This window comes from Cebidichthys violaceus, unplaced genomic scaffold (assembly GCF_023349555.1).
Source record: "Cebidichthys violaceus isolate CVI_PGR_0920_01 unplaced genomic scaffold, fCebVio1.0.p SCAF_26, whole genome shotgun sequence".
Lineage (NCBI taxonomy): Eukaryota > Metazoa > Chordata > Actinopteri > Perciformes > Stichaeidae > Cebidichthys > Cebidichthys violaceus.
The window spans coordinates 4,274,494-4,300,696 of record NW_027176439.1 but is presented as its reverse complement, the minus strand read 5'-3'; the positions used below and the strand labels follow the sequence as shown (position 1 = coordinate 4,300,696).

The 26,203-nt window shown below is 43.2% G+C and overlaps 1 protein-coding gene across 1 annotated transcript in view; it reads left to right on the top strand.

Annotated features, from left to right (window-relative positions):
- The window catches only part of col27a1b (collagen, type XXVII, alpha 1b), a 42,949-nt gene that overhangs the window by 3,304 nt on the left and 13,442 nt on the right, over window positions 1-26,203 (top strand). Inside the window, exons 2-34 of the mRNA XM_068720684.1 lie at window positions 673-717; window positions 3,440-3,493; window positions 5,701-5,745; window positions 6,745-6,798; window positions 8,105-8,149; window positions 10,103-10,156; window positions 10,909-10,953; window positions 11,253-11,306; window positions 11,514-11,558; window positions 11,773-11,826; window positions 12,063-12,116; window positions 13,030-13,083; window positions 13,176-13,229; window positions 13,312-13,365; window positions 13,463-13,507; window positions 14,458-14,511; window positions 14,752-14,796; window positions 14,966-15,019; window positions 15,418-15,471; window positions 15,695-15,748; window positions 16,473-16,526; window positions 19,038-19,091; window positions 19,529-19,573; window positions 20,598-20,642; window positions 20,822-20,875; window positions 21,880-21,933; window positions 22,030-22,083; window positions 22,645-22,698; window positions 22,963-23,016; window positions 24,479-24,586; window positions 24,692-24,745; window positions 24,970-25,077; window positions 25,194-25,247. Coding sequence (XP_068576785.1) covers window positions 673-717; window positions 3,440-3,493; window positions 5,701-5,745; window positions 6,745-6,798; window positions 8,105-8,149; window positions 10,103-10,156; window positions 10,909-10,953; window positions 11,253-11,306; window positions 11,514-11,558; window positions 11,773-11,826; window positions 12,063-12,116; window positions 13,030-13,083; window positions 13,176-13,229; window positions 13,312-13,365; window positions 13,463-13,507; window positions 14,458-14,511; window positions 14,752-14,796; window positions 14,966-15,019; window positions 15,418-15,471; window positions 15,695-15,748; window positions 16,473-16,526; window positions 19,038-19,091; window positions 19,529-19,573; window positions 20,598-20,642; window positions 20,822-20,875; window positions 21,880-21,933; window positions 22,030-22,083; window positions 22,645-22,698; window positions 22,963-23,016; window positions 24,479-24,586; window positions 24,692-24,745; window positions 24,970-25,077; window positions 25,194-25,247 — 1,809 coding nt within the window. The remainder of the gene's footprint in view (window positions 1-672; window positions 718-3,439; window positions 3,494-5,700; window positions 5,746-6,744; window positions 6,799-8,104; window positions 8,150-10,102; window positions 10,157-10,908; window positions 10,954-11,252; window positions 11,307-11,513; window positions 11,559-11,772; window positions 11,827-12,062; window positions 12,117-13,029; window positions 13,084-13,175; window positions 13,230-13,311; window positions 13,366-13,462; window positions 13,508-14,457; window positions 14,512-14,751; window positions 14,797-14,965; window positions 15,020-15,417; window positions 15,472-15,694; window positions 15,749-16,472; window positions 16,527-19,037; window positions 19,092-19,528; window positions 19,574-20,597; window positions 20,643-20,821; window positions 20,876-21,879; window positions 21,934-22,029; window positions 22,084-22,644; window positions 22,699-22,962; window positions 23,017-24,478; window positions 24,587-24,691; window positions 24,746-24,969; window positions 25,078-25,193; window positions 25,248-26,203) is intronic.

Sequence of the window (26,203 nt, the reverse complement as noted above, 5' to 3'; positions counted from 1 at the left end):
CCCTCAGAGATGACTTCATGCGACTCTATCTACTCTGTTGCGGGAATTGATTGTGAAAAGATGAATATATTTTGTAACCAGCTGGCATGCTCATTTGAGGCCACATGAAGGTGACCATTAATTACCTTGTTGGGTCTCACTTCCTCCTGTCCGACTGGTTTGCTGGTTTAATTAATGCGGGGTTGTTCTGAATTGTTTTGTCGCGGTACATTGGTGCCAAGCAGCTGCGTTGCAACACTAAATACATTTCAGTCGAAATCGTGAAAGCAGTGTTTTATTCAGGGTTAACCAGCGGGGGCTGCTCGGTGGTCTATTGGTTTCACAGCTATTTTAAAGTAAACCTTTTGGGTTTTTATTAAGTTGTTCTATTTCATAAGGAAACAAAAGCAAGTTCTCTCTTAGGCAATAGGAAAATGCATCATTTCAGCCCCTGAGTTGTTGACCGAGATGCTGCTGAACACGAGGTGAACTTTTTATCAACACAATTAGATTCAATTTGACATTTTCGAACACGAAGACACACAATGTCTTTCTCCAAAGCGCACCATTTAACGTTGGACTTCCCTGTGGCGTTGTGATCAGATTTAAAATAAGATAAGATGAAATGGTGTTTTTACTCTTAGACTTATTGTTGGATGTGCAAAACGCTAACGTATTGTTTCTTGTCAACAGGGACACAAAGGTCATCCTGGTCCTGCTGGTCTCCCAGGTGAACCTGTGAGTACTTCAACTCTCCGTGATGTTTATCACACCTGTTCTCTTCTGTACAGCACACGATATGTAGAACATCTCCATCAGTATCCTTACTCTACATCTACCTACAGGTTGTAACGTCGCTCTCCTTTGGGCCACTCGCTAATAATCACATCATTAATCCAATAATTACGATTGCAGCGCCCCCTTTAGGCCAATTAGTGTAACGGAAAAGTGCTCGAATGCAATTTAATGCAATTTTTAAAAAATGCATACTCTTGAGATGAGATGCATCGTTAGTCGTCAGCAGTGTCTGAGGTGAGAGTGTGAATGTTACCGCGGGGTTTAATAACAAATCATGTGACGATCAAAAAGGGGATTTTCTGAACAGCAAGAGTAGCGCCTGAAAACATCTAGAAGTGAATGATCTGGTTCCTCGGACACAATCCCTCCTCCGGCTCTTTGAAGTGTTACCACGCTGGCTAAATCCACTGCGTGCTGTTTGTCTGTCTGCCGGCTGCATGTCGATGTGTGTTTACTCATCGAATAGATGAGCCGAGAGTCGCCGGAGACCGTCCCCGTGAGACTCCGCCGGTGTCTTTCCATTTATAGTTACAAAACAGGAGACAACATTAATACGGACAAAAAGAACCGGTGCGGGCCGGCGGGGGATTACGGTTTAAGAGAGAAGAGACATTAGTTGTCGGGGAATCTTGGCGGGAAAAAGGGAAGGAGAGGTTTTTTTTGGCAGAGGTTCAAGTGGGCTAAATAGTTTGGACACCCCGAGGTCATCCCTCCTCCTCCTCCTCCTCCTCCTCCTCCTCCCCCTCCTCCTCTCTCCTTCCTGAGTCCTGGTCCTGTGTGCTATCTTTGAGAAGAATGTGCTGTGTCACAAGGAAAAAAAAGAGAGAGAGAGAACTTTCCCCGTCTCCTCCAGCGCTCTCTGGAGACGATGCACTCTTTTTCTGTGGGAACTCAAACAGCAGCGCGGTTTAACATGCAGAACAGGCACTTATGACTGGCCCTGTAATGTATTCTCAGGGTTGTTGTTTTTCTCAGTGAATTTTGGATTTGATTGTTTTGTAATCCGGTGAAGATAACGGGCGTCACCTTGTGCCAGAAGGACATCCGTTCAGTTACAGAAGACAGTCCTGATTGGTTATTACTTTGGATAATAATACTTAATTACTACTACAGATACCCTGTGAGTTTATTACAGTTTTCTTTTGAAATAAATGAGGCTTATTTTCAGTGTGCAGCTAAAGATTTGAATGCATTGTCTCCCTCATAAATCATTTAAAAAAAAAAAAACCTAATTATTCTCAAACCTGCATTTGAATCGTGTCTGAAACCACTCCCCTACTTTATATTCAGTGCAGCTTACTTACCCTTTGTCATTTTATTTGACTGTCAAACTTAAAGTTATATAAGGCCTTCTCAAACTCCCAGACTGGAACGAAAAAACAAGTTTCCATAGCAATGTGCGTTACCTTTTTAACTTTATAGACGCAACCATGACTCTGCTGCAGCTCCACACATGTCCCTGACGAGTAAGTTTCCAAATCCTGTCTCTGTAAAGTAAACCGATGTCTGTTAAAGGGAGAAGCGAGCGTGTGACGTCGGAAGCGCTCCGTGTTCACGTTCAGCGGTCTTCTTCCCTGCCTTTTAACTTGCACACTTCTCAGTTCTTGAAGTGCTACTGCCACCAACTGACCGTCAGTGGAATAGGGTGATTTACATGCACAAAACATTTGCATTATGACATAATCATATGCGCGTAGCATCCCCTGTGTTTCCTTGAACTAGTAGAACATAAAGAACACCCCCCCCCCTCAAAAAAAAAATACCAAATTTGAAGTGTCCATTTTTATGTCAAAGGATTTAAAGCATTTGGTTAGCAGTCTTTCAAAGATCTCGATAGCGTGTGTTTATTTGCCCTCTCTGGGCTCATTTTTGCGATAATAACCATCCTGCTGTACAAAATTCCTTTCATTGCAACAGTAACTCCACTTCTATTACTACTTGCCACGACGACTACAGTTTCTCTGTGGCCGTTTTAAACGATTTTCTCGTGTCATTTTTTTTTTTTTAATACCGCATTAACATTGTGATCTCTCACAGAACATTAATTATCTGGCTTTGGCAGAAACATAACCGTCGCCGGTGTGTAATGACTGCGGTGAGCTTTCGGCACACTGTAGCAACAGCCTGTAATTTCTTGCATGCCTTCATAACCCTGTTTTTACTCTTCCCGTACACGTAGAATTAAACGTTCCTCTCGGAGGGACGCGTTGGGTTCGGTCTCACCACGAGGAAGGAATGACTCGGGAGTGTTATACTGCGCGCTGTTGAGGGTAAACATATTAACGAAACTGTGCTCACAGTCGTCTTAACAGCAGGTGGGCTCGACCCCATTATAAAAGCTGTTGCCGTCGGATTAATTGAGTGGTTTTTAGTGTCCGCGGTGGCGCCTCTTCCCTGAGGCAACACTGAAAAAAAAAAAGAAGTCTTCATTGAAAAGCCGAGAGATGTAAAATCTTTGCTTCTTATCGTTGCAATCATTGAGGCTCCAACAGAAACCATGTGTGCAGGAGAACGTGATGCTTCTCCTACAGAATACCTCTCCTCTCCCCTCCCTCCTTCCCTCCCTCAATCACTGCTTCCTCCCTTCCTTGTTCCCTCTTTTGGTCTCATGCCCTCCTCTAGAGCTGATTTCTCTTCCGTCTCTCTCTCTCTCTCTCCACAGGGTGAACGGGGAGATGATGGAAGCCCCGGGGCCAAAGGCTATCCTGGCAGGCAGGTGCAGTAAATCTAGTGTTGCGGTTGCTGGTCGAGCAGGGCCACACACACACACACACACACACACACACACACACACACACACACACACACGCACACACACACACACCGTCTCTATTGTGAATTTAGCTTTTTGAAAATATTTTTGACCTTTTTAAATAAATCTAATTTCTGCTTGTAAGATTTGGTCACTGTCATAATGATGAATACATATGGAATTATTGGGTGAAACGCCAAATCCTTGTTTGTTTTCCGCAGCTATAAAATAATGTAATTTAAAGATATTGGATGCCGGCAAAGAATCTCAGCCATCGGCGTCTCTCGGTCAGCCTCAAAGAATCTAATTTGGTCAATCCAAATAAAAATGTTTTTGTTTTTTTTTTGCGGCTGAATGAAAGGGAAAAGGGCACAAAGATGTCGAGAGGCACCTGTGGTGGAATTTCAGCGACAGATGCCTCCGGTCTAGCGAGGAAATAAAATGTCAAAAGTCTTCCCGTTGTAAGCACTGCTCTGAAGAAAGAAGAGGTAATAAAAGCGGGAATAATACCTCAGCTCCCCGGGTGCAAATAAGCTCCCTCTGTCCTTCTAAACCGAGACCGTCATCCGTCGCTCCACTTCTATGCATATAGTGTTAACTTAAAGGGATAGTTAGGGTGTTGTAAAGTGGGGTTGTGTGAGGAGCTCATCTATAGTCAGCGTATCGCCTACAGTAGATGGAGGTCGTAACGCCCCCCCCCCCCCCAGCTTTGGGGAAACAGATAAGGAATGCAAGCAAAGCAACGCGCCGCTGTGGACGGTGACAGGCTCACCAAAGAAAATCAATATCGGTTCAAGCGTACCACTTCTTTAGAATGTCTTTTGACCGGGAACTGAAAGTGTAACCTTTTTTTTTTTTTGTTAATGGAGTCTGGTGGCTTTGAAGGGAGCATAGATAAGTTCCCCCTTCTCGGTTCGGTCCCCCCCCCCCCCCCGTCAGATAGGGCCGCCTGACGGCAAGATTAAGCTGTGAAAACGTTCTAAATATAGCTTACACTTAAACGTGTATTGATTTTTTTTCTTCTGTAGGTGAGCCTGTCTTTTAGGTGGCGAAAAATACATTTTTTGCTGTACGTTACTTTGCTCCCGCGTCAGTACTGCTGAGTGTGTTTCTCCGTGCTGGGGGTGCACCGACCTTCATGTATAAGTACCTCGTACGACACCCGAGCTATCCCTTTAAGAAGTCAAAGCTGGGTAACACCGGGGGTTTCTCTGCTATTCAAAATGAATCCCCGCAAATATCAAGACAAACCGGTCCTCTCCTGAAGGTTTGTGATATGTGATATGTTTATAGAGTTCCCGGCGTTTGCCTCTCTGCTTCGGCGCCCTAACGATGTCACAGAACTCCGATCCCTATGGACACTTTGTGTGTGATGGATTAGGCTTGTAGCGCCGCCCACCCATCTGTGGGCGGCGAACCCACCGGTGCCGTGAGTTTACGTCAAGGCGTCGTGCTTTGCTGTGGGGGGGGGGGGGGGAGTTCTCCTGAGCTGAGAGTTGATCTTTAAAAGTTGCAGGAGGAGATTTTCTGCACCGGTGGATTTTTCTGACAGTATCCCTGAGAAATTAATGGATGTAATTAGTGGATGTTGCTGAAAGGCAGAATGAGTAGGATTCTCCAAAAAAAAACAACAACCCTCCAGTATAGACTCATACAAATAGAGTCCCTCTCAATCATCACTGTGTTTTTATCTTCAGAGACCCAGCCTTCTGTCTGGATTTCCTTATTCTCGCTGCGATAGTTCTGGGTCCCAACCTCTATAAAAAAACATGGCGACCGGTTGCCAGATCGTAAGCATGCGTCCATGAGGAGGCTATGAAAGTGGAGGACACGGTTCCAAAAATAAATTTTAAATATAGCGAGCAAGCGGACAAATCTCGTTCCCAAAATGAGAATGAATGTGGTCGGCTCTCACGCGCTGTCAAGCGCCCTAACCCCCCCCCCCCCCCGCCCTCCCCGTAAATGTTGTATTCACTCACTCATTTAACATTTACATATTGACACCGCAAACGACAGAATACATGAATGAATTTTTTTTTTCAACCTGGTTGGATAGCCTAAATCATCATAAATATGTGTCCCTTTTGTTTTTCCACTTAAGCACTTTGACAATAGCACAAATGAAGTTCGTAACCATGGAAATATATGTTTTTGTCATGTCTTACATTTAGGGTTTACCCGGGCCTGTAGGGAAAATGGGGCCAAAAGGAGTCACGGTAAGTTTGGGGAAAAGTCCAACTTTGTCATGGATTTGTGTCATTGAACTCTTTAAAAGGCAGTATGTTTGGGAATAAAAGTAAATGGCGTATATATCTCTCTCACTGTAAGGTGTTTAAAAGCTCCCTCAGAGAGACTTCCTCTGTTTACTTGTGTTTCATTTTCTTGTCACGCAGCCTCGCTCAGCTTCCACTGAAGGCCACAAAGGAGAGAGAGGCATGACCCTCCTCTGTGTAGTAAAGCTTCTGAACTTTCCCTTTCTTAAAGGAACTGTGAAATGCCTGCTAAATGAATTACCTAACCAGTGTGGGTACATATAAAAAAAAAAAAGAAAAAAGGCCAGCGTCATAAACGCCACTCTTCTGGCCTTGTTAACTCCACGATGATAACGACAGATGGTTTTGTTAGTATATGTGAAGTACTTTAGGAGCAATTAACTCTGGCTTTCTTGAAATCCCTCTCCGTGCTCGCTCCTCTTTTTAACGGTAGCCAAATATCGTAAAACTATATTGCTCTGCCGCCGAACATAAACGTAATGCGCTCAGACGTTAGCTTTTCATTACACGCTAATTTGTGTCGCTGGCCCCCCTTTTTTTTTTTTTTTTTTTTTCGACCACTTTCGCCTCTTCTTCCACTGAGCAGGTTTGGCCCGGGAGTTCTTCAGAGATCCCTGACGTGAGGGTATGTGCCCTTGGACTACATCGTGGAAGCCAGCACCATGCAGTCCATGGGCATATACACTTGCCTCAAGGCTTGGCTCTACGAGACCGCCGAACCGCAGCGAGGAAGAAAAAAAAAGGCCCGCAGTGCTGCAGCAGAGCGAAGCGCCGCAGCTGAAGCCCTTGTAGAAGCTCTTTTGCCGTTGTTGACATCTTAACGGTTCAACACGATGTCCGTCGTCTCTGCTCAGTCTCATTGTCCACCTTTCTTTTTCTTTTTTTTTCCATCCGTCTTTGGCTTTTCTGTGCCCCCACTCCGTCTTTTATTCATCTCTCCAGGGTCACATAGGCATCCTCGGGCGTTTTGGCCTTCCTGGTCCCGATGGCGAGAGAGTGAGTATTAGTGGCTGCGAGAGTAAAGGCTTGTTGCGTTTAATGATTGTCCACAAATAATGAAATAGAAGTAATACAGGCACACTTAGCAAAGTCACGCTGCTTTAAACTGGTTTGGCTTAAAGACGACCTACATCCCAACCTCTCTACTGTCTTTGATGAAGTTAAAATGTAGAGTTGGATTTAAATGCACTTAATCTCAGCCAGGACTCAAACTCCCATGAACCTCCAGGGCAGTTTTTGGCCACGCTAGTCAAATAGCGTTGTTTGCTAATACCACTGTTAGCCTTAAGTGCGTTAGTCAGTTGATCCAAATTTAAGTAAACCACGTCACAAACGTTGGGATGGATTTCCATGCAATTCAAATTTACAGCATGATCCATAGAGCATTCACTGCTTTGGGAATTCTTTGATTTTTCATTTTGCACCAATAATATCAGGTCAAAAATGTCTCTACGATAGGATAGTCTTAAAACTAATGATTATTTCAATCTCAGCTGGTTTCATATTGAATGTTAGTGAATTAGCATGCTAATGTAGCATTCAGGTAAAAGCTCAGCTTACTTAGGCTGACACAAATACAATTCAGTCTGAAGCAACAGTAACTTGACCCTGAACCAGACAAGCTTAGTCTGAATTTTCCTAAAATTTACATCCTACAGAAGAACAGCTTCTGTAGGATATAGGTCATTTCATATAACACCATATATCACAATATAGCATGTTTTCTGCTAATTCAATAAATAGTAAATCGTGTTTATGAAATAAGCACATTGGAAAACCTATTTTTATATACTTCTGTGTGATTAAAAACACTGAATATTTGCTCATTGTATTGATAACTTCCAGTCGTACACTGATGATGAGGACAATAGTTTGACTTACCTGCACTTGGAGCAGAATTCTTATCAATTCACATTTTTTCTGAGATATGTGTTAGTCTGTGCTTGTTTTTTTTTTATCAATATAGATGACGTACCATTATTTAAGTTAAAGAACATAATGTGATATTATTGACAGCTACAGAACAGCTACTGCTGTTGCCAAGCTCAACAATAAACTGTTATGCTCAATATTTTAACATTTGTTTTCCACACAAGTGATAAGGATCTAAGAATAGAGAAGCTGCTTCTTCATTTTCACTCCATCTAAGACTTAAAGCCTCACAGGGCTGCTAGTGTGGCTAAAGGCTTTTAGTCTTCTCTAATGGCTCCTATGTTTTTGCATTACTCACTTTTATCTCTACTTTAGCTTCTTATCCATCTTCTCTCTCTGTCTCAACTGTGTTTTTGTTTCCTGTTTCCAGGGAATTCCCGGCGTTCATGGCAAGAAGGGCAAGATGGGTAGGCCGGTAAAGTTTTCTCTCAACATACTTCTCAGAGAACATTTGTAACGCAGCCTCATGCAAGTGAGGGTTGTTTGTCTTGATCTATAGACTCTCACTGTAGCGAGGAGCTACTTTAAAAGTGTATTAAATGAGCATTACTTTGACGAATCTCCTCCCGGCCTCGGCGTGTGGAGAGAAGCTGCGCTAACTTCCACACCGGCACAGTGATGCGAGGGATTACTGCAGCCTAAGTAGCCTGATTGCACGTATCGGAAACAATGTTCACATGTCAGCAGATTACATTTAAATTATCAGTCAGATCCTTTTTTTTTTTTAAATAAAGTCCTGACCTCATGTTAAAGTCAGTGACTCCTCATCTATAAATCTTAAATGATGAATCTTCTCTGTGCTGAAGTTGATTAGGAAACATTAGAGGTTCCAGAGTGTGTTTATTGCTGCGCTTGTTTTGCATGGAACCGATATAATAATGTGATGCGTCAGTTGTGGGTTTGGCTCTTCGGAGGCTCTGCCCGCAGTTCAGAGAAGTCTATCGTCGTTGGCGCCTGGAAGTAAATTCCCCATCCTTTGCAGGCTTACATGGAAAATACTAAAACGACACATGACCGCTCGTCTAAATCTGCTGTTTTCCCAGGCCAAGTCCTGGTTGCACATGTTCTTTTTGAAATGACTGTGCAGTAGCGGTCAGTGACGGACTGAGGCCAAGAAAAAAAACAAAAAAAACTCCCTTGTAATAGACAAGTCATGAGCAAGTCGTTTCCCTTCCTCTGTGGCGAAAAGTGAGGTCAGCGACTTTTACGCAAGACGTTTTTTGTCAGTCCTGAGTCAGAAGTTTCACAAAATCTGGAAAGACACACACACACACACACACACACACACACACACACACACACACACACACACACACACACGAGAAGGAGCCGGCATGTTTGATCCACATGTCCCAAAGCCTAAAACAACGAGAGCCACAGAGACTATCCGCTCTTTACAGTGTTTAACAGCTCCCTTCTTCCTGTGTTAACTTTATGGATTTTTATTTTGAATCAAATAAAGCTATATTTTGTGCGTAGCAGAATGACATGATTTCCATCGGACCGATCACATAATTAGCCTTGGATGAAAGTCGATGTCAATGTGAGAACACAAAGACTTTCATGTGTTTCTGATCAAACCAAGTCAGTTATTGAGATTTCTGAAAGAGGCACATTTTTCCCCGCATTTCCTGTGGGCTTCATGTTGCACCAATTACGCCTCATTACCTTGTCCACATTGGCCTAAAGTCTGCCACACAAACTGTCCTCTCTGTGCTCTGTCTCTTGAGGTCTCCATGCTTCCATTTGGTCCTCCTCTCTCTGTCCGCGGACAGGCGACGAGAGATCTCTGGGCTTCGCTGCTGTTTCTCGTGAATGTAACCGCAGAGCGCTGCAGGCGAGCGCTGAGCCGCGATGTGCGGTCGGCTGCGCGTTGACCTTGGCACGTCGACGAACGCGCGTCGAGCACGCGGCCTCGCGGCTGCATCGCGCCTCTTGTTCTGCCTCTATAATGGAATTACGAAAAAAGGAGCCGCAGTCAACAGTTTCTGTGCCAAGCAGCTTTATTCGGTCACTTAGGCAAGTCCTGCGGGGGGGGGGGGGGGGGTTGGTTCCGCGGGCTGCCGTGCGCTCCCTGCCAGCGCGCACAGCGCACAGATACTCGGTCGCTCGGAAACACTCAGCCGTGGAATTTCCTGCCGGTCTCCCAGGAATGGAGCGCCGGGAGCCCGTTGGAGGGGATTTGCCTGGCTTAGACCTCTGTTTTGGGAAACACTTCGTTGATCCCCCCCCCGTGCACGGTGCGATAACTTCACCGACCATGTGTTATATCTAAATACATTCAAGTGTTTTTGACGGCATGGACATGATAAAAGCCACTCAATGTCCTCTGCGGTGACATGACCGTCCTGTTTGTTTGTGTGCTCAGGGCTTTTCTGGTGACTTTGGGGAGAGAGGACCTCCTGGCCCCGATGGGAACCCAGTAAGTGATGTCATGTAGCTGAATGCACCATTTACTCACTTGGCACTGTGCAGATCTTCACGTCAAAAACAGAACATTATGCAGTACATAACAATGCAATGCATTCATGAAGGGAGGGAGCTCGCTTGCGTATGGTTTTACAACAAGAACATTGTATTGCTGCATCGGGGTACGTCTGTGCGGTCTTTCAGTAACTCACCCATCATAATCCATGCTGATATATCTGAGGGCAGCGTCGGCCGTTCCACTCGCCTCTCCTCCTCCTCCTCCTCCTCCTCCTCCTCCTAGTTTGAACCTCACTGCTCCCGGGTTGGCTGACCTCTCTGGGAGCCTCCTCCAGGCCTCATTTCCTCTGCCTCCAGAGGGAACGGGGGACGTTCCATTTGGCTGAATTCGTCTCCTTTTCATTCGTAGAGGAACAGAGGAGGCGACTGGGAAGGCCGCACTGTGGCCGCGTATGTCATCCGTCTCTCTCCGCTGGATGCGTATAGCTCGGAGAGAGGACGTCGGCGTGGCGTGCGGCCGCGGGGTTAGATCGTCTGGAACAAGCCTCTCCGTGTGTCAAGTGCCAAGTGCTCACTCGCTACGCTAGAATGAGTGGGAGGAAAACACCAGTGAACAAACAAAAGATAGAAACACACAGTTTGATTTCATCTGTATCCTCCCCCTGCAGCTCTTCACCTCTTATCTGACTGCGCCTGTGTTGCATCTCTTCTTTATCCACCTTTCTTTGTTCTCTCCCTTCTTCTTAGGGTGAGCTGGGATCTCCTGGCCCATGTGGAGTCCCTGGTCTTATTGTAAGTGTTCTTGTATCTTTCTCACTGATTTTATACCTTTTTTTTTTATGTTTTTGGGGATTTTAAACACTTTGGTACCTTGTTTTAAAAAAATAAAAAAATGATATATGTATTGTCTTTTCTTTAAGAAATGAGCTTGTAACTACTAATTTGAAAAGTGCTTTACTCCCTTTTCTTTTATCCCTTCCCCACTCTTTCATCTCAGAAAGTTTTTTTTGGTGTATTATGAGCACCGGTCTTTAATTCATCCGGACATTCAGTGTTTGAAGTGTGCGTCTTGTGTGTGCTGATGTGTGCAGGGAGACATGGGCTCTGCTGGCTTCATGGGCTCACCAGGAATAACAGGACTCAAGGTAAATGATGCGGTTTTTGTAGTCGTGTCTCTGTCTGGTTTTGGCACGGATCCAATGTAAATAAGGTGCATTTTGATTGGTTAACCAGAATGTCTCCAAGTGGTTGGTGATTAGTTTGTTCCACAGCCTGAGTAAACGCCAGGACTGCACATTAATCATGCTCAATCAGTCATCTTTTTTTAATCATTTTTTTATTTCGCTTCCCAGGGAGTACCTGGAAACCCTGGGGAACCAGGACTGAAAGGTGATAAGGTGATCTGCATACGTATTTTATCATTTACTAACCGACAATATACAATAACCCTAGAGGTGACAAATCACAAAACCTTATTTTGGACTCCTGAGAAAAGCTAACCGATAACACAAAAACCCCAATGCGCGGCTCGTATAACCCAGCGCTCATGCTTACGGAATAATCTCTCTGCTAACATTTGGATTTGTTTTGTATTCTTTTGTGTTTTCTCAGGAGGATGTTGGCTTAGCAGGGGAGCCAGGGGAGTGTGGATTCCAAGGGGACAAGGTAAGTCTGTGTGTGCATGTGCTCAGGTGGTGCAGTGGGTCGCCCATTAATAAGAGGATTAGTGCGCAATGCTTGGCTTCTCCTATCTGCAGGTCAAAGTGCTCTTTAGCAACACCCTGATGATCCAGATCGCTTCAGATGTCAACATCGCTTTTGCATGATTTTACATTTTTCTTTACTTTAGACCCACTTGTTGTCTTGACTTGTTTATTCTGAGCTGGCTTTTTGTTTCACAGGGTACGCGTGGCTCGCCTGGGTTGCCAGGTCCTTGTGGAAAACCTGGACTACAGGTATTTTTTTATCCCACATTCAAAAAAAAAAAAGATTTGAAAGACTAGATTCTAGCATGCAGATACATCCCACGCATTATTATACGACATAATAAACTCTACATGTATGCAACACCTAGAAATGAGCTTGGCGCAGAGTTGGGATGTTTTTGATTAGATCAGGTAATCTCTACATTATAGAGTGCTCCTTCATACAGAGATAATATGTATCTTTAAGCTATTTCTCTTCACGCTTCATGCTTCGGTTGCTTGTTTGTTCTCAGTGGGTGATTAAGACATTAAGTGTACCGGTCTATCCAGTGGAGCACACGGTAGTAGACGGCTCCTCTAGAATGTTGTTCTGAAGCACGGCGGTGTGCTCGGAGGGTTCTGATGCACTCGGAAAAAATGAATATGCAGACGGTCTGAAATCTTCAAATGTATACCAAAGCACACTTCAGGCACTCATGCATGCAGGAGAACTTTGGTCTAAGAAATGCATGTTATTCAATCCCAGCAAAGAGCGGCACATTCCCAGCGCATAATGCTGCTTTAGCGTTAAGACTAATCACCAACATTGGCACATCGTGCGGCCCATATACTCTTTTCCTCCTATCAGAGCCACAATGGTTAATTCGGTATCGTGAATACGGAAGCTTAAAGAAAAGAAGATTTCAATGTAACTTGCATATACAGTACAGTGCATGACCTAGAAACGCACAGAAGAAGACGCAACTTTTTGACAGTTGCTATGAGGCTGATTTCTTATTTCTTATTTTCAGGGTTCTATTAGATCCTCTTGGTAACATGACACAAATGTTCCCTTCACAATCCATTCAGGAAGTGAAGGCTATGGTATTGTCAATTTGGTTAAAGTTATTTTGAGGTTTCTGATCCTGTTGCTAACAGTAAGATCATTTGTGACATCTCTTAGGGCGACCCTGGTGAAAAGGGCCCCGACGGTTCACCGGGCCCTCCCGGCCCAGAGGTATTTAGTATTGTGTTTATGACGCATTGGTGCATTGTTTTTACGTCGTGTGCTGCTGTGCGGTGGTGACGAAGCTGCGGTTCATTTCACAGGGTTTTCCGGGTGACATCGGCCCGCCGGGACAGAACGGCCCCGAAGGACCCACGGTTAGCGGAGCGACATTAACCATTTGGAATCGTCAGCGAGTAGAAATGAAGCGAAAGTTCACTCTCAGTGTTTCATCCACAGGGGAAGCAAGGGACAAGAGGTTTGCCGGGTCTAAGAGGAACGCTTGGTCTTCAGGTGAGGTTGACTTTACATATTTTGAAAATGAATAAAACATAGAAAGCTTTTTTTTTTTCTCTCTCCCTGACCTTTTTAGTGACAATTCTTTTGTCAGGGTGACGAGGGACCGGTCGGGGCCGCTGGACCCGCTGGACTCGAGGTGAGTGCTGATTGGATAAGCCCTGCAGGCTTGAGGCCAGTTCTAAAATACAATAACAGTTATCTTTTAGGATGCACACACACAAAAACCTCAACAAGTGGCTCTGCCTGCATTTAGCTTTGGAGGAGAAACCATGACCCGTTATGGACAATAAGCGCTTTGGCTGACAGACGTCTCTATTGTTCCGAAGCTGTATAATTATATTGGTCAGCAAATTGCTATGATCTTTACTATCATAAAAAGAACCCCAAACAAACAAATACTAACAGATGATTGATTTCATTTCGAGATGGATGCATAGAATTTTACCTAACTCCTAAAAAATAATGAATTGTACTCTGGAGTTCAAATGTGTAATTAAAGTTATTGAATCAAGAGACTGTAAAATATCTCAAATCGTCCTCTTTTGTTTTTCCAATACCTCTTATCATACACAGATTTATGTTCCCAATTAATAGCATCGAAACAGTCTAAATGAAGAAGAGCAGTGCAAGACGAATTCAGGATTTTACACCATACAAGCAGAATGCCTTTGAGCCTTTTTTTTCTGAATGAATGAAGTCCTCAGTGACTATCTCTGTGTCTGGTGTTGGTTTGGAGTCATCCCAGGCTAAACAATAGAGAAGACTATATTTTTCCAATGCTTGATTCCATTCGGCCCTCTCCCAAAAAGTTGATTTCCTGCAAACAAACACAAGTGAGCCGATGACTTCAGCGAGTAATAAGAAGCCTTTGATGCTGCGAACGACTCTCTGTTTAATGGATCATTAAGTTTCGTAGAGCGATGCTTTTGTTACGCCGTCGACAGTCGGGTTTTGTTTTTTTTTCCGCGCCCCGGCCTCGAGAGGGACGGCAGACTGCACCTTTCGCGGGAAACATATATGGAGAGAGTTTTATCGTGTAGTGTGGAGCTGCGGTACACTTCTCTGTCATGTGTGCTTTCTGCTCAGGGCAGGCCTGGGAGGCAAGGATTCCCTGGACTGACGGGCCCAGACGGACTCAAGGTCAGACCCCATATTCACACATCCAGCGCCGACCCGCTGTCACCCTCAACCGAACATCCTCTCCGCGGCTTTCATTTATGATAATGTATCATCTGAATATATGTGTAAATTAGATGTTAATTCTCCGTTACCACAGGGGAACGGCCCTCCGAGCGCATCTTCTGACTGATTTGAACTAAAAAAAAAAAAACGAAAGGCATGACTAAGTTTGTGATATGCTAATTGGCTGCTTTGCTGTAGGGCGAGACCGGGATAACTGGCGAGGTTGGAAAAGTTGGCGAGAGGGTAAAGGCTCTTCTTCTCTCCTCCTTTCTGCTGATATTTCTGTTTGATGCTCACTGTGTGTCTTGTTTTTTTTTTGTTTGGGAGTCCCAAAGCTGTGCCGCCCATTATGAGAAATATAGCTTCAATAGAAGTAAGAGACAGCTAAGACGGCGTGTTTTCTGTCCTTCAGGGACTGCCGGGTTTCGTCGGGCCTGTTGGAAAGACCGGCGTCGGAGGAGAAAAGGTTAGCGCCGTCTCAATTCGTCACACTTGGCTGGTATCGCAAATTGTTGTTGATTTTTGAATTTGTTAAATTGCTCTCTGTTGATGTAGCATGTGATTAGCGCCGAAACAAGAAGTCAATTACACATTATTTTAGAATCAATGCCGTCTGCTTCCAGCCTCTCAGATGTGCAGATGTGCTGCTTTTTTTTTTCTTCGTCTGTATTATGTGATTTGTAAATGAAATAATTTTGGACTGTTGGTCAGAATTTAGAACAGCAACTTGAAGGCATCACTTAAAGATCAAATTGTGATTGGCATTTTTTTTGTAACTTTAATATTTTGTAGACTGGACGCTTAATCATTTGATCCATCGATGGTTAATCAATGTTCCCCTAATTGTGGCTTTTGGCTCTCCAGGGGGATCGAGGCAAAACGGGTGCCCCGGGGCCGCCAGGTGAAACGGGGCCGATGGTAAGGAGTAAGTCTGGACCCCGTCTCTCCTACCAGGGGGGAATTCAATTTCACATACGTAAGGGATGGGGGGCGCGATATGTTCGGAGAGACAGATTCAAGTTATTAAACAGTAATCGTCTAGAAGGCAGATGATATAACCATCCAGTTTAGCTAATTTAAGATTTGATCTGATGAATCGTATACACAGTAGATATCATTCGAGTAATGTTGCATCCATCAGGGTCACACTGGAATACCTGGGGAGACTGGACCACCTGGACTGCAAGGGATCCCAGTAAGTTACTGCTGTCATTGTCAAAGCTTCATGTGCGCCGACTTTAAACCAGAGACCACAGAACCAGAGACCACAGGGTACTCTGGACCACATGTGGTCCAGAGGATCTGGATCGTTTCTGTTTCTCAATGCCAGGATGAAAAGACACACGAACATACTCATGTTCATAACTAACACGTCGTAAGTTACGTAACAAAATGACTTATTTTAACCCCAAACCATTTCATTTCACAACATTAAGTTTCACTTTAACAGTGTTCAGGTAGGTGCAGTTTTTTGCCCATCTGAAACTGAAGTATAAACTAATTAAATGGGCATTATCAGTGGTTATGACTCCCATTCTAACATTCAAAGTGGGTGGTCTATTGCACTTGCCATTGTGACGTCCAACAGTGATGTCACGGTGTACCGACAACCGCCCTGAAGTACACGTCTACATCACTGCACCAAAGCGAGAAGTTGCACCCACTGGAGTTCAGCTTTTGTTAATTACTCTTTAACAACGATCCCTTATTGAATCACTTCATCAGTCTGACCTTTCATGAGGTCACGTAAAAAGCAGCCGATCATAGTCGACACCATATAAAAAGACTAAACTGCTGAATGCTGTTAAAGAAAGTCACTGAAGATGAGGATGAAAGTGAGACGGCTTCGCCTTGTGTCTTAGTTTGTATCGTCTGCTACAGTCTAACTCAAAGAATGTATTTCTTTCATACACATTCAGGGGCCTCCTGGTTCACTTGGATCCATCGGCATCAGAGGACCCAAAGGCAGGAGTGTAAGCGACTTAAATCTGTGTTATAACATTAAATAACCGTCAGGTGATTACGTACTGCTGTCTGTTACCAACCAATACAATCTGCACCCGGTTCACGGACTCGGCATCATGGCTTTAGGGATGACAGTGTGTGACGGCGGGTCCACGCTGAAGTGTGTCTACAGCTATCTGATGGATCGCTAATGTTAGCATGCTAACACTGCTAAACTAGCAGACGGTGGACGTCGTTTATTCCGGCTAGACATCAGCATGACAGCATTGTCATTGTGAGCTGGTAGGTCTTACCCAAGATTTATTAAAAAAAATTTCCATCCCCAGCAGCAGCAGCAGCAGCGACACTATTTTGTAGTTTATTTGAAAGAAGTGTGTGACGTTACGGTGGGTGACATGAGAAGTGACCGTCGCCTTCAATGAAGAGACCGCGAGTGAGCGCAAAGCGGAGAAACCCTGAACTTATTATAGATAAATAATGAAATAATGTTCAACCCATCAGATAATTACATCTCTTTGAAGTGCAGAGCAAAAACAAGCAAAGCGAGGATTGCTTAGCAACCTTCCCCCGAAGAGTAAAGAAAGAAACACAAAATAACAAAAGTACTAAATATCTGTACATAATCACAACAACTTGAACATGTGTTGGAAAATTCGAACATTCTAAGAGGCTTGTCCAAACTAAACACCCTGGATTTTATGTGTGTGTGTGTGTGTGTGTGTGTGTGTTGCTGTGTGTGTGCCAACTCAGGATGATTCCAGTATTCGCTGGCTTTTCCATAATTGAGTTTTCTAATTTGGAAAAAAAAAAAAAAAATCGCCCATGGTTGCACAGTGGGGATCATTGGACCGAATGAATAATTGATCTAACATGAATAAGTGGTATAATTAAGGCATTTCACCCTGATTGGTTTTACACGGCTCCCCTGATATCACAAACGGTCGCAAGCGTAATATTTTATAACTGTAATAGCTGAACATTACATCAACGCTTTTGGAAAATAGAATTAACAGCAGCACGGTTGAACTCCAGTCTACTCATTACATTGTCTGAAGTAATTCGCTGTCAACAAGGAGTGTGGAGGGGGGGGGGGTTACCAGTAACAACCGTTTCCTGTGATCAAAGTTTTGTAATGATAATTGCGATATCGCCTCCCAAAAAAGAAGATAATAGCGTTATTCTTCAGGAAACGCATATTAAGAATGTGCTTTTATTTGATTCATGTATTGTGCTGCACATATACAGAGGACTCGAGCTGTTTGGAGGAGGATGTATCCAACCCTTTACTTCCTGTTTCCTCTCATATTTTGTTACGTTTTTTTAAAGTTTTACCTCAAGAGGGTTTAGTCGCACGTCAGTCGTACTTCAGCATCGTGTCACACTGAATCTGCCGAGCATGTAAACGAATCATTTCCATCATTTTCTCAGGCTTTCACGGTACTCTTCAGGTAATAAACAGCCCTAAAATGAGTGGACTTCACAAAGAAAGCATGGGGGAAAGAAAGTGGGTGAGTTAAGAATTAATCAGAACAATTGATTACAGAGGCAGAAATAGATGGTAAATGTCTGCACTATAAAACATGTCAATCTTAATAAGTCATATAGTCAATTGTTTTCCCCTCTAAAACATTATGTTTTTTCTTAAGTGACGATAACTTGAAATAAGACGGATCACTCCCCCCAGTACCACAGAGGCATGTCTTTGATTTTTTTTTTTTCTTTTTAAATTGCCCTGGAAAAAAACAAAGTAAAGTTATCCACTCTTATGTTCAAATGTCGCTCAATATTAAATGAACTGGAATTAGTTTTTTCAGCAAATTCAATTTTACTGTCTCAAACAGCAGTAATTGAAAGTTAACAGGCAGAAAAGGACACGACAAGGTCAGCTTTATTTACGTAATGATTCAAAATACGTCTGATGCTCGCAACAGCTCATTAAAATTGATTCATATTCTCAACAAAGGTCTTTAACTAATTTGCCTGTTATTAGCAAGCAGCAGTGGAAATGATCAAGGCCTTAAAATAGGTGGGAGCTGCATTCTGCTCCGTTCGGATCATCATTATATACGGATGCTTGCATGAACAGACGGCAAAAGACACAGTCGGTTTTCTGACGGCGAAGAGTTCGGTCCGGTTTTATAGGCGACGATGAATCAGATACGGGATTTGTGACCTTTTCCCCAAGGCGTCTTTTACAATAAGCCCAGTGTGCAGGCGGTGCCGCTGTGTGTGTGTGTGTGTGTGTGTGTGTGTGTGTGTGTGTGATGGTGGAAAGACGGGGACAAAGTCCACACGGTGCGGATTGGACTGCGAATCGGAGCTGTCTTTGACGGAGTCGCTGCGATGTGAGACGAAGCGAGCAGCCTCCCAGGCGCCGCTAGATAGGGATGACAGAGAAAATGGAGATTAAGCGTCCTAATTCATTGACTTAACGTGTTAAACCACGTCTGCCTCGGGTCCGTTAAAGGGCACACTTCCCCAAGCTGTTCATCAATGACAAATGTATGTTCTTTCTATAGGGTCCGAGAGGTCCTGACGGGCCGGTGGGGGAGAAAGGGTCCACCGGAGTAAAGGTGAGCGCGTGGTCAGAAGGCCGAAGTTGACTGGTGAAGGTTTCTCTCAGGGTCTCAGGTTTTGCTCCAGTTTGTGGCTCTTTATTGATAATGCTTCACGCCAAACCTGCCTCAGAGAAACGTCTGGCCTCCGACTCTCTAATTGCAGACATCAAATCTGTCCCACGGCAAGCTAGGACAAACACAATGGCCTCCTGTAACAGAGGGAGAGAAAGAACTTTTACCAGCAGCTTTGTTCAGCAGACTGCAATTATTAACTATTTTTAACATCTAAAGATTCTGGAGAGGACGCTCTTTGTAAGCTGCGAGTCGAACAACAGAACCTTAAATCAAAGAGGACTAAAATATTGACGGTGGCGCTTGGCGGTCGGGAACATTTTAACTCCGGGGGATTTCAGAGAGAGCTCGGCTTACTGAGTTGGATGTTTTCTTTGCAGGGCCCTGATGGTCCACCAGGAAAATCGGGCCTCCCCGGGGACATGGTGAGAAACAAAAAAATGTGTTCTTTTTTTCCTTTTTTTTTTTTTTACTTTCCCCTCATAACAGTAATAGCATCATTAGCAGTATTAGCACAGTCCTCGTTATATTTGACCTTTTTTGAAGTCCTCAAGGAATTAGTGTCTAGGATAAATAGAGCGTGGTGCTTCAGTGCTGGTGAAGAGTCCAATGACTCGTCTCGTTAAAGCAGTCACACGGCACGCTTAATGCCACATGTAGCGTATGATCGTGTAGGATATGGCATGTCGTCATCCGTTTCTCCATCTGGCATTACTGCTGCTGTCCATACCTGACAAGTATTTCTTGTTGGTACGGTCACAATTTGGTACATTCCCAAATGGCTAATTGGCCCCTAGAGATATTTAACAATTGCAAAAATGATGATTCAGTCGACAGATTAACTATTTTGCTAATCATTAATCATTTATCTGTAAAAGTACAAATGAGATATATATATATATATATATATATATATATATATGTATACATATGTATATATACATATATATATATATATACATATATATACATATATACGTATATATATATATATATACATATACGTATATATATATATATATACATATATATATATATATATATATATATACACATATATATATATATATATATATATATATATACATATACATATATATATATATATATATATACGTATATATATATATACATATACATATATATACATATATATATATATACATATACATATATATATATATATATATATATATATATATATGTATATATATATTATAGGTGCCAGACAAATGTAGTGGGGTCTAAATGTAGCGGGGTAGGAGTATATCGGACATATATTGGACATTGTGTGAGTATTTTAACATATTTCTTTACTTCTCACCAATGATCAATGACCTGGTTATTATGCAAAGGAGGAGACGAGAAAGGGAACTGGTGTGCTGTCCATGCTCTCCATTAGTTTGACATGTAGAACTTATTTTTCACCGTTGTGTCATCGTGCTGCAGGGCAAGCTCGGCGAGGGAGGTGAAGCCGGACCACAGGGATTTCCAGTAAGTGATTGGGGCTAACAGAGGTCTCTGTTAGGTCCGTCTTTGATTTCTGGGTCGGACTCGTTTTGGGGAACAGTGGTGGCATACGTGAGGCCTGTGTGTCACGCGTTCACTCCGGTGGGTGTTGTGGTATTCCATCATGTTTGTGTCTGTGTGATGAACCCCGGAACTCTTTTCAGGGTGTTCAAGGCCCCTCTGGACCTCCAGGGGCCAAAGGAATCGCAGGAGAGCCAGTGAGTTTATTATTTGTTTACATACATTTGAGAATCATACTATGACTTTTTATGCAATTTTTTTTATGGCATACAATACTAGGACATTTAGCATAAAGCATACCATGACATACTATACTATGACTTTTTTATGACTTATATGACATGATGACTTTCTATTTCATTTTTTTAATGGCATATTATACTTTATACTTTATGGTTCTCTTCTGTTTACTCGACTTATTTTATAACAATTTTTATGGCATACTATACTATGACATTTTTTATTATTATTTATTTGTTTTAGGATTTTATTTTATTTTATTTATTTATATTTATATATACTATAAACTTATGATTTTATGGCACACTATACTATGAATTCTTTCTGACATGTCTTTTGGCATATTTGACATTTTTTTTCAGGATTTTTATCAAACACTCTTGTCTACTATGACTCCTCTTATAACATTATTTTAGGATTTGCTTTAATGTAATTCTATTCTATGACATTTTATAATCTACTATGGCATGTGGCTCTCCGGCACCCGCTGTGAACTCTTCTTCTTCCCCAATGCATATAAACTCAGAGTTTCAACTTTGACAACTTTTTTTTTTTTTTTATTCACCGCTTCCTAGAAACCCATCTCCTGCTCCAAAAAAGCCCTGAACGACCTAATCGACTTTCTCTCATTCCGCCCAAGTCTCACAGACAACAAGCAGAGAAGTAGAGCGTCCGAGACTATTTGATTTACGCCGTCCCCGTCCTGCAGAGGCAGCTTTATTGTAGCCTGAATGTGTCTCTGTAACAGCAAGCCTGTTTCCATCACTTACAGAAGCTTTGGCTCAGTGTTTGGAAGGCTGTTAGTCCCGCAGATTAACTTATCTCTCCAAATACGCACTTTCTTCCTGGTTCTTATTTCTTTTCGCATTTTTCTTCCTTCACTGTCATTTTCAGAGGCATCCGTCCGAGATTAGAAAGCGCTCTTAACCTTTTTATTGGTGCCTCTGCTTTGTCGCCTCAGGGACCAGCAGGGCCGTCGGGAACCGTCGGGCCACTGGGGGCGATGGGGCCGTGGGTGAGCTCGATCACACAGCTGGTGTAAAGAACTTTTTTTTATTTACGAAGGCAGCGAATACTAAAGGCTGTCGCTGTTTTTGGTTTTTTTTGACAGGGGCCGCTGGGGAGGGCTGGAGAGCGAGGACTGCCTGGTGAACTGGGAGAGAAGGTGAAGACGAGGAGGGAGCGCCTCCAAATATAGCAGTGCCTCCATCCAGAGAGCGAGATGATGCATTTTGAGAGACAAAAATATTATTATATTATATTATTATCAGGCGTAATGGTTACTAGGAAAGTAGGGAAAGCACTAGGAGAGTGTAAAGTAACCACTGACTAAGCTACATTTCATGGAGGTTTGTGAAGGTATTCTCCTTGTATGGCTGTTTTGTTTTCTTCTGTGCTCAAAATGTACTGTAATGGGTGACCGTGGCTAAGTGGAGAGCAGGGCCGCCTTTCAATCAGAGGGTTCGGTGGTCGGCGGTTCGATCCCCGGCTCCTGCTCTGCCAATGTGTCCTTGAGCAAGACACTTAACCCCAAAAATTGCTCCCGTAGCTGTGCCTACGGTGTGTAGATAGATACTGAATTGTAAGTCGCTTTGGATAAAAGCGTCTGCTAAATGACTGTAATGTAATGTAATGTGCTGAATAAAATGGTGGAAGCGAAGCGTGTACATCAGGAGATATAAAAACATCCCCATTGTCATAACCATCATGCTTCTTGTGCTGACAGGGGGACGTCGGTCTACCTGGCAACATCGGGGAGCAGGGTTTGATTGGCCAGCGAGTAAGGAACACACTTTTCTCTTTCTGTAAAATGATGAGTGAAAGAACCCTTCAAAAATATTTAAAAGAAGATTCATTCTGTTGTTGCAACAAAGAGCAAACAAAATTGGTACATTTAGTTTTTCAAAATGTACCAATTTATGTCCTCTAAAATACAGTTTTTGCCAATGTTTGGCCATCTGTTTTTGCTTCCTGTGATCACTCTCCTTGTAACACATAAAACATATTATTGCACCCATAATATATTTTATGATTCGTCCGTCAGGGTGAGCCAGGCATCGATGGGGAGGCTGGATTAAGTGGACCTGATGGAGCCAAGGCAAGTTAAAAAATAAAAGACACGCTGTGACTTCTAATTTCATTTATTTGTCCCTTTTTAAAAAGCCAAGTGCTTTTTTACTGTCTAGGCACACAGCAAAGGAAAAAAAAACAAAAACTTGTCAAATTTCTGTCAATAACTCCGACACAGACTCATTCTTTCCTGATTGCTGCGTCTGTGAACCCAGGGAACTTTACTGTAGCAGCGTATTGTAATTAGGGCAAGTCGACTATTGTTTGTGAGGTATTGGCTTTTGTACAGTTGGGAGCTGCATTGTGTTGACGCTTTGTGAAAACAGATAGCGGGGGGGCTATTTTAGGAGCTCTAAAGTCTGGCAAGTATTGTGACAGAAAAAAATAAAAAATAAATAAAAGGATGGAAAGAACAAAACGCCTGCCTGTTCAGCAGAGCCACGCGGCTGGAAGTGTAGCTGACAGACCCGCAAAGCAACGTTTGGCTCGGAGAAGGCGGTGAAATGTGAGCACAGAGGACACTGAGGATCGGAACAGACTCAACCTGAGTGTCGGACGTTTTCTGTTAGGCGGGAGGGTAAACTGCCTTGAGGGGTTCTTGGCCGCAGCGCAGCTTCTGGAATGGAAAACGGCAGCCCGAGAGGATTTTGCAGCTTATGCTGTTTAACTGTTAACTTGGGGGAATGAAAAAAAATCAGTGTGTTGTCACGGTTCATTGTCTTATTACTGAGGCAAATTTAAAACAGAACTTCAGCGAATAATTAGATTCAAAAAACATTATTTTTGCCTCCCTCCAGCAGTCTGTAGCAAATTCCAAATTCTTGAGATTGAGTCTTACCAGATAGCAAAAGCCTGTTGTATTGTACGTCTGCGATATCAGATGCTTCAGAGATGACCCATATTTGTTTCTTAATAAATCTCCTTTGGGTTGGCAGGGTTGAATGAAGAGTCTAAGAAATGAAGTGGAAACAAAGTTTTTGGATACAGGACTTTGAAAGCTGCGGATAATTTAATGTTAAGTCAAAACTGAAACCGCGTCTTAACAGACGATCGATCCACAGATTTGTCAGCGCCTTGTGCGCTGCATGCTGTTCACTAGAATATTCAGTAGGACCACACTTCTTTGGTTTTCATTTCTTTTCCACCGACAGATGTTTCTCAGTTTCTGTACAGAATAATCAATCTGCTCCTCCAGTTTTTATTTGTTACCACATATTTCCTCTCGGACACTCGGAGGCCTTGCTGTATATGTTTCCAGTCAGTCGGACAGCTGTCCGCTATGAAGGCTTGGTTGGCCAACAATTTTTAGAATGAAACTGCAACAGAACTGAAGTCCTCATGGTCAGTTCGGATAATGCAGCATCAAATATTCAGCTGAGCCAAGTGACGGGAACAAGTGACTATTTCTTCCAGTCTGAACGGGCCAAGATCAATTGTATGCGTTGTATACATTCTGTCTACTCTATTCAACGGACTGCTGCTCTTCTCAGGGTGACATGGGGGACGCTGGTCAAGAAGGCGCTGAAGGAGACAGGGGTGAAATCGGTCTGCAGGGAAAGGAAGGACCCTCTGGGCCTCCCGGATTGGTCGGTGTCAGGGTGAGCGCCTCAGCGGCCAACTGCAAATTTCATTTCCCCCATGAAAAGACGGCTCTTTTTTTTTCTCGTCCGCTTACAACCCTGTTTCGATTTTTCTTCCGCCAGGGTCAGGAAGGCAAACCCGGCAGTGTTGGTGAGAGAGGAAAACCAGGAGAAAAGGTTTGTCAGTTCACTTGCTTGGAGCTTGAATCCACCTTTTCGCTCTTGGATGTCTGTCAATTTGCAGTGTTGGACAAGCGGTTGAATGTGTTCTCTGCTCTCGTGGTTAACAAACGGTAACAGTTCAGTCACCTCTGTAATGTCGAATAGACTTTCAGGTTGAACTGTTTCTTTGTATAACTGTTGTGGGGGGGTAAACGTTCTCTTTGATGGCCTCCCTCCAGGGGACCAAGGGTCAACAAGGTCACCTGGGTGAGCCCGGGTCAACCGGTGAGCAGGGAGAGACGGGGTTTGTTGGACAGAAGGGAGCGAGAGGAACCATCGGGCCAGTGGTGAGACATCTACAGATGGTTTCGAGGACTTGCTTGTTGATGGACTTGGTTGTTGATGGATGTGGGCTAAATGTGTGGATATATATATATATATATATATATCTATATTTCCCCAGGGTGCTCCAGGGAGAATGGGCCAACAAGGAGATCCAGGCATATCAGGTTACGAGGTAAGAACAGCGATGCAATAATGCGGGATGTTCTGAAAGTGAGGCGCCTACTGCAGCTCCAAACCTTATGAAAAGCCTTACATCTGCCGTCTATTCCATAAATGTTAAAAACTGTCACAATCAGCATTATCAAGCCTCTTCAATAAAGGCCTAGTTGATATATTGTGTCGAAAGAAAACTATGGTAGCACTTTATGTGAGTGTCATGTCTATAATACATAATAAGCACTTTCACAAGACATGAGAATGCATATATATGGCTTTATGAAGCTCTTTTATGAATCTGTCTAATCATGCCTGCAAACGTATTACAAGGTTTATAAAGTCTTTATTACAAGGTTTATAAAGTCTTTATTACAAGGTTTATAAAGTCTTTTAAGTGCAGCATTCATAATGCGTTATACCTCCATGCTAAAGTGATAGAAAGAAGAATCTGATTCGTGGGTTACACAACACATTTGTGTGTGTGTGTGTGTGTGTGTGTGTCATTCATGATTATGAATTTTGTCTTATTAGTTCTGGACATGAACTTATGAGTTCTGGACATGAACTTATTATAAAGTGTTTCCAAAACTTCTTATCTTTTATGTTTATTCCACTTAGCAGTGTATGCACAGTGTGATAACCCCCCCCCCCCCCCGCACAAAACGCCCAAAACATGAAAGTTGCCTCGTTGACAGACACCACGCCCGATGAAGACGTCGTGTTGAAGCGTCTCCGCTGTATTCAGTCAATCTTTATGGGTCGATTTAGGCTGCGTGGGACTTTTTGTCTTTGTATTATTTCCACATTCTTTCACTGAGAAATTCAAAGCTCTTCTTTTCTCTCACAAACCAAAAAAGCTCGGATTGATTTTTTTTGGAAGGCGTTTCATCCAGGTAAATATTTCATACGCTATCGATGGATAAAAATTGACCCGCGATGACGATACGGTGCCTGTATTGTTCTGGTGTTGAT